Consider the following 7,859-nt stretch of genomic DNA (forward strand, 5'->3'; position numbering starts at 1 on the left):
CAAAGTTCTGACTTGCCTAAATAATAATTCTGAATGGGTAACAAGCCAAAAGAATAGCTCAGCTCTGCATCTTCAGTTCTGTCTTTTAACCCATTCATGCCATGAAAATTCCCATTACAAAAAGTAGAGACTATAGTGCAAGTGAATATGCAGGAGGCAAATCCGTGTTTCCTTACCATCAACACAGGGCCCAAAATAAAGAGGTAACACTGGTGGCTGAGCTGCTCAATACTTCAGTCTATATATGGCCTGGAACTGCCAGCACCCTGCCTGGGATGCTGTATGAAACTTCCCAGCAGTGCAGGGTTTGTCTGAGCTGGGCTGCTTTGTCTAAGAGCAACAAACTGCCCACTTAAGCACCACACAGGCCAGATCTTCAGCTTGCATGACTTAACACTGATCTGCTGCCTGCCTGAATATATATCCACAAAGGAGGAATTTGGTATCTTTTTCTCCCCCACTTAAATGCACTTAAATTTGTTCCTGAAAAACAAAATTAAAACATGGTTTCTCAGCGGAACAAAATCAACAGAAAGGTACACTTACATCACTTGAAATAGAGTTTTACAATTGTATGTTCATACAAAAAAGGGCTGTAGAAAGTCAATTTATTGTTGAAATAAACGACTTATTTACAGAGATAGGTATTTTACAGTTTTACAAAGCAGGCAAAATTCTTCTCAGAATAAGGTACCAAAACAGTGACATCACTGTCTAAATGCAGTTTATTCCAAAAAGAAATCTACAGCAATCATGAAACTAAATCATACCAATCACGTAATAAAACGCTGTCTCTTGCAACTACAAAGGTAGAAAAGACTTTTTATCAGTCATGATCTAGATTAAACATCTGCTATACTTCTTTCTTCTTGAGTATTAGTGGACCTACATTATCTCCTGTTAATTCATTGTGCTTGTTGTGGGATCCATCACAGACAGGGAACTGAAAGAAAACACACACAAGGAATTAGCATAACTCTGTACAGCAATTGCATGGTGATTTCTGTATTTCTTCCTATGACCAGAGCACTCTGATAATGTTGCTAGTTCCTCCTATGACATACTGGTTAAACGTCAAACTCCCTGCCTCCTATCAGACACACGATACTAATGAAAACAAACACTCTTAATGGGTAACTAAGTTTGTGAGATCCTAAAATAGCTGTTCTTAGACACAAAGTCAGGGTCAAAGCCTTCTCCATGAAAGAACAGCAAACAAAGCAGCCATCACAGCGACAAGTGGATTAAGATTTATTGTGGTACTAATAAGAGTGCTCTTAATAGATTTAGTCATTTGCAACCAGAAAGTACTTTTTTAGAAAAGCTGAAATACTTGGCTGAAGTGATTAGTCCAAAGTGAGAACAGTTGAGTGAGCTTCTTCAGTTCGAGACAGACTTTTTTTTATTTAAAAAAGAAAGCATTCAGTCCAGAGAGAACAAAACCAGAGTGTGGTCAGGACATTCAAAACTGAATTGGGGAATTAAAACTGAGGCTAGATGAAATATACTCATTTACATCTAGTTGATTTGGGGGATATGGTCTATCCAAACCAGTTATCTCAATGCTCTGGACCAGACAGGAATCTGCCTCACCAACACAGGCCCAGCCTTATTTTCATTCTAATATGAACAACTTTCTAAGCATTGTTTTTTTGCAAAATAAGAGTAGTTATCATTTAATTAGTTGCAATGTATTTCCAAATAGTAAAACAGGTTTGCTTGGTTTCTTCTACTCACATATTCACTCTCTAAGCATTTCTAGAAAAACCCTACTGTGTTTCTTTCAAGTTTCTACAGTTGCTTTCTGTAGGTAGACAGGTCTGTGCCATTCTGCAAAACTCAGGAACATGTTCCACCTCCAGACAAAGGCAACAGCTCAGAACAGAGCAATCCACCACCAAAGCACTGATAAAAACATGCAAGTTTCACTCTAATCCTACAGCAGCACAGTGTCTTACCGTCTTGGAACGCCAACACCTGCAGTAAGCTTTAGTGAGGCACAGATCTTCAATGTTTATCTCGTTCACTACTTTTGGATTTTCCTTCTGGATCTTGAGGTTAATCAAGCTATCCTTCTGCTGTTTCTTCTTGGGGAGGAAGGGACGAACAGCAAGGTAACCGAGCAAGGCCAGCACGCCCAGGAAAGGCAGTAACCGCAGCCATTCTGAAACTAAAGACAAGGTGGGATTTAGGGGGCTCTGGACACCACTCCAGGACGTTGCAGCACCAGCTACTTCCCAATGGCTTAGGCTGAGGTTATGGAATGGGGCTGCACAGTCAGCAGGGCCCTCAGGGCAAACAAGATTCCATTGGTGAGTCTCAAGAAAAAAAAAAAAAAAAAAAGATTAAGTCCTGATGTTTACTTTAGCCAAAGTATAAATCTGACTCCTAGAATTTAATATGAAATTTAATTTTATCACTCTAGAAGATGATTCAGTGGAGGAGAATAAATAGAAAACAAATAAAATATTTACTGAAATGGGCAATCCTGAAATTACAAGGGTTCTGCTTGCTTGAAGTAAGCCACCACTTACTCTAACAAACTGGGCATGATTAAATTTAATAAATATATTCAGTGAGGGTATCTTACCATTTTGTATAGGAGAAACTGTTAAATACATTTTATAGTTCAATTTCTGATTGCTTATTTCATGTTTTTATCTTCTTGAAAGTTTTATCATTTTACTTATTCCAAGTTTTTTTAAAAACTTTTGCTAGAAATTATATAGATTACTAGATAACCACTGGCAAAACCCTCACCAATCTTTTTGGTTTTATTTTTCAGACCTCTGTTTGCTCAGGGATTTGCAACCAGCTTCTACAACACAGAGAAAGAAAGAGACCCAAGATCAGTAGGTCAAGTCACAGAAAATTGCTTTTTACCAAGGTAAGGAACTTCTTTTAAGTACAGGTAAAGGACAAAAGTATCCACTGCAGATCTGGCTGCCCTGCTACATCATTATAAATCTTTTAGACATAGTGTTGAGAGAAGATTTACTGGACTTTTTAAGAAATGCACTGATAATTGGCATTTGATAGACAGACAGACAGATAGAAGGTCTAGATATGTAAGGTGGATCCACTTTTCCAGCAAAACATGCTGTGACAATAGTCCAGTGCAATTTAAATACCATGGTGCAATAAAGCTTGAGAGCATTTTTCTAAACTTCTGGGGAATATACTAAATCTAAACACTCATATAGAAGGAAGTTTAAAAATATTTTAGAAGAAAAAAGTATTATGAGCTGCTGCACAAAGAGCTGCACAAGCACTTTTTAAGACAAGATACTGTAATCAAGTTACTCTTCTAAATTATTAAGGATCAGAACATTGCAAGATTTTGTTTTATAGTTTGTTTTTAGAAATTAAAATGTACAAGAAGCAAAATGCAATAGAGCAGGCTAAGAATGCCATGTGGGTTACAGCCCTCAGAAAATACATTATTCTGTATAGCTTGATTTGATTTGTACTAATTGAAGACACATTTATGCTAATACTTTTCCAATTAGAATCCAGTGGATTTTTCTTAAGGATTTGAATTTTCTGGAACAAGACCAGGTAATTAAAATAATTTGTGGGACTAATTTTTTGGGTTTTGTTGCCTTTGATATGACAGCCACGTTTAGTGCATTTATCTGGAAATGCATCACAGCTGCATAAATGGTTAAGGCACTGCCAGAAGTCTCAGTAGTCATTTCCCAACTGCACTTGCAGCAGTCTCTACACACAACAATTCACTAAGAGTCACTGCAATACATTAATCTCTGGTGCTGTTTTCTTAGCTCCTCCAACAAGCTGCAAGCCCTAAATAATAATTAACACTGAGCTACTTAAACATTTTCAGCTACACAGAATCCTGAGTTTCCTGGACTGCAGTGTCTATCATTACTTTTCCAGAACACTCCATCAATGGAAAGCTCACAACCAGTTGGGTTCATTCAAACGAAACAGGAGCATGAGAGCTGTAACCTCTGAGAAAGGAAATTAGAAATAAACATGAATAGGATGTACAGGGCTATTATTTAGGATGGTTATTATTTAATATTTGTATCAAGCTAACTGCTGATAAATAGTTTTGTCCTCACTAGCCAGTAAATTCTGTGCTTACTTCTAATCTGGGAGTCTCTGGAAAGCCCCTGATTACACCCATGTGTACACTAATCATAAACTGACTTGTTATTGCCAAAAGACTGCCTGAAGCTCCTGTGTTTAAACTGAAAAATCAACGTGATCCAGTTCTAAGGCATGAGATACAAGACACTGTGAGAGATCTTTAGGCTGAGCAGGCATAGGAAAAACCCTTCACCCAAACCAATGCAATGTTGTCTTCCTACAAGTGTAGACTGCTCTGTTTTTGAAGCCAATCATACCTTTCTGAAATAGATGTAAGGCAATTCACAAGACCGTTTATTTTCACAGCTGACAACTCAGAATTCAGCCATTACATTGATTCTGGAGATTCTTTATCAGTTCTGCAGCATGGGGAGAGGCAGACTTTGGAGCCAGAAATGAAGAGTAGTGTATCGAACAGGTTAGTCTTCAAACTTGACTTGTGTTAGATAGAGACCAATCCCAAAGATAAGTCCTGGAAAGTCTCAGAAACCAGAGAATTCCAAGAAGCTGAGGCCAGGAACATTTTCATGGAGAGGTTGCCTTAATTTTTAGTCCAACAGTAACACATCCAAAACCAAAAGAAACATACAATGTGAACAAAAGGACAGGCCAGCCACTGAGAGTAAAATCAAAGCAGGTGTTCCCTGATTGTTTTCCACCAACTACTCCTTTCATATCTTTGACTTATGTATCAGCTAATTTTTGTGGAAATTACCCTATGCAGACCCAAAATCAGCTTCTTACACTAACAGCTCAACTGCAAACCAAGATTTTAACAAGTACTAACTACCAGTCAAAAGGAATATTTGAACTGTGCTTGTATATTCTCTGAACTGATGACATTCTTTATGCAAATTCAAATGACTTACTAATTACACTCTTTTCAGAACTAATAAGCAGATCTATCCTGACCTTTTTCGGTTGTTTGCTATTTTGAGGTGAAAGTCTATGCCACTTTAATGACATTTTCAGGAACAAAAAGCAATGCTGGCATGAGACAACACTGTTCGTTTCACTGAACTTGAGAAGGGAAGGCTAAAGCAGCTATGACAAGACGCTGAAAGAGGCTTCTGAGCAGCACAGCGTGATAACTTAGATATCCACTTTCAAACCCAAGGTCAAACATTCTTTCCTTCCTCCCTCACTGCTTTTACCTTCAAGAGTTATGCACTGGATGTTAACAGTCTTTTCTCTTCAAACAAGCAGTTTTTCATTCTGGTTTGGTAAGGTCACAGCAGACAACAGGTGTCCAGATCTTTATTCGGCACACTATAAAACATCCTATAAAAAAACCAAGGTGCTTTTGGTCTGTTGTTTCTACAACTGATGCACTACAGGAACTGAAGCTGCATCTGCCTGCAAGCTAATGAGAGTTTACAGAAGCAATAAAAGAGTTAAGAAAAGTCTGCACTGTTCCAAATCTGGATTCTGGCCTGCCTTTGCGAACAAGGTCTATGCTAGTGAGTGTTTCATAGTGCTGGTCTCTGATTGAACTCAATAGATGCCACCAAAGGGCAAATATTAATGCACTTTAAATGTTTTTAGACCAATGTTACTTCTCACTTCCCAAAAAGAAGCAAAAAATGCCAAAAGAATATATTCTGTAATTTGTAATAGTAGCAAACACAAAAGGAAACATTAATCTAATCTTCTCTATTATCTAATAGTCTTTCCCTGATGATAAGTCACTGCAAAATAACTCCAGGATTGGGAATCCCCTTCTCTTAGAGGATTATAACTTTAGGACAGGACAAAGACCACAACAATGCAGAAGACGCAGTACTTGCTGAAGCAATCATTTTCTCAGATGAAACGTAAGACTGACAGCAGCTCTGCATGCATGTAAGCACACGACTCTTCAATGAGCAATGACGTTTCAATGACTTTCCTTTAAGCACTAAGAGATGATTTTTTTTTTAATTTAGATGCCTAGGATGCAGTGCCCTACAATATCTTTCCCAGAAGTCTTGCTGTGTTGCATTTACCCTATGCCATAACTTGAAGCACTGTGTACAGTTTGGCTTTTTTTCTTCCACTTTCATTCATATCCACCCTCAAAGGAAGATGTATAAGTGTGGCAGCAGTTACTAGTCTAGCTTACTATTGAAAAAAAAAAAATTAAAACGGTAAAAATGTTGTCTCTATAGCCATGCATTTTTTGTTTCCCGTTTTTAGAGTCCAGTCAAAAAAATCACCAATAACTAGAGGCAGTGGATTTTTCAGGTATTAAATTAAATCCTGCCAGTTCTCAACAGAGTTTCTGACTCAGCTCCTTCTTTTACTTTTATTTAATGTTTTTGGGACTGACATTTCACATGTTTGGTCTCCACTTAAGCTATCAGTTGTTTGCTTCTTGCCCTCCCTCCACATTCAAGGAAGTACCTGTCAATGGGGTAAGTAATGTTCTCCCCTACTGGGCACACTACGAAAAAACCCCAAAGTCCTGATTCTGGTCTACAGAGTGTTTTTTCAGAGGTCTTCAGAATAAATTGTATTACTACTGTGCATTGTGAATACAGAGACTGCACAAATAATCCTGTTACAGAGAGGTATGTTTAGACAAATGAAGTGGTAAGATACTAAAATATTACAAGGCTTAACAAATTTTAAGTCAACGTGTGGTTTCCAGGGTAATGGCTTAAGTAAGAAACTGCCAAATGCTAGGAATGGGAGAAGCTGCATTTTTCTGTAGTTTTATGCCCTACCTCCCAACTTTGTAGCAAATTAATTTCTCTAAATATAATTAACAGCATTTTGAAATGAGAGAGTAGTTGTGAAAGAAGAACAATTAATTTAAAAGAGTTTGCTTGTCCTGAGAAAGATAACAGGACTTGCAGTTTACAAGCACCATAAATATGCTGGGAAGAAAGAAGTACTCAAACCTGGCTGTAAATAAACCGTGCCTGTTATAAATCCAACAATTTTCCAACTCTATTACAATTATAGTGTTAGTGCATGCAGCAAGATATAAGGTTGATTCTGCACTTTGAAGACTTTTTCTAGTTGCAGTGAGTTTCTGCTGAGAGTATTCCTTCTTTCAAGTCACTGACAGTGCCTGAGGGCTGCCTGGTTACACAGCCAAGCCCGGCACAGCTTGTCTATCTGCTTCGCTCTGCGACAGCGCTGCAATCAATGAACTGCTCTTCTCCTTCCCTCGCCCAGAAAACACCTGCAAAAGTTATTCCATTAGAAAAATACCCTAACTCTGTGTATGTAGCAGGCGCCCAGACAGAGATCTTGTTGGTTTAGGTCGGTGCAGCTGCTGTTTAACCCGTGCAGAGGAGGAAGCGGCAGCGCTTTAGGCCTCCGGCCGAGCCCCAGTCCATCTCCGCGCACGGCCTCTGCCTGCCGGCCTTGGCTCCCGCAGCAACTGCAGGCGTGATCGCTTTACTGTCCCTGCGCTTCGTCCCGACAGCTCCCCTGCCCAAGGGCAGGCACTACAGCTCCTGCCGGATCGTGCTCTCCCGCAGCGGCTCAAGGTTTGCGGTTCCCCGTTGTGTTACACGGCCGGGCACAGCGAGCGATGCCCGGAGCCGATCCCGGGCAGGACCGACCGCGCCGCCGGGCCGGCACTGGGCTCCCGCCGCCCCCGCCTACCTGTGAGGCGGATGAAGCCGCCGACGCTCTCGGGCAGCGGCAGGCGCTTGAGGTACGCGGGCAGCTGCACCTTGACGATGCGAGCCAGGCTCTCCAGCACCATGGCCGGGCTCTCCCGCCGCGCCGCCCGCCCTGTGAGCACCGCGCAC

At 40.2% G+C, this 7,859-nt stretch overlaps 1 protein-coding gene across 1 annotated transcript; it reads right to left on the reverse strand.

Annotated features, from left to right (window-relative positions):
• Positions 1-707: 707 nt before the first annotated feature.
• On the reverse strand, positions 708-7,859 carry CISD2 (CDGSH iron sulfur domain 2). The gene is made up of 3 exons (XM_085057914.1): positions 7,711-7,859; positions 1,959-2,170; positions 708-943 (listed from the first exon to the last, which is right to left on the reverse strand). The coding sequence occupies exons 1-3, from the start codon at positions 7,811-7,813 to the stop codon at positions 854-856; spliced, it is 405 nt and encodes a 134-aa protein (XP_084914040.1). The 5' UTR covers positions 7,814-7,859; the 3' UTR covers positions 708-853.

The sequence above is a fragment of the Lichenostomus cassidix genome, chromosome 4, assembly GCF_008360975.1.
Source record: "Lichenostomus cassidix isolate B80296 chromosome 4, HeHo_3.0, whole genome shotgun sequence".
Lineage (NCBI taxonomy): Eukaryota > Metazoa > Chordata > Aves > Passeriformes > Meliphagidae > Lichenostomus > Lichenostomus cassidix.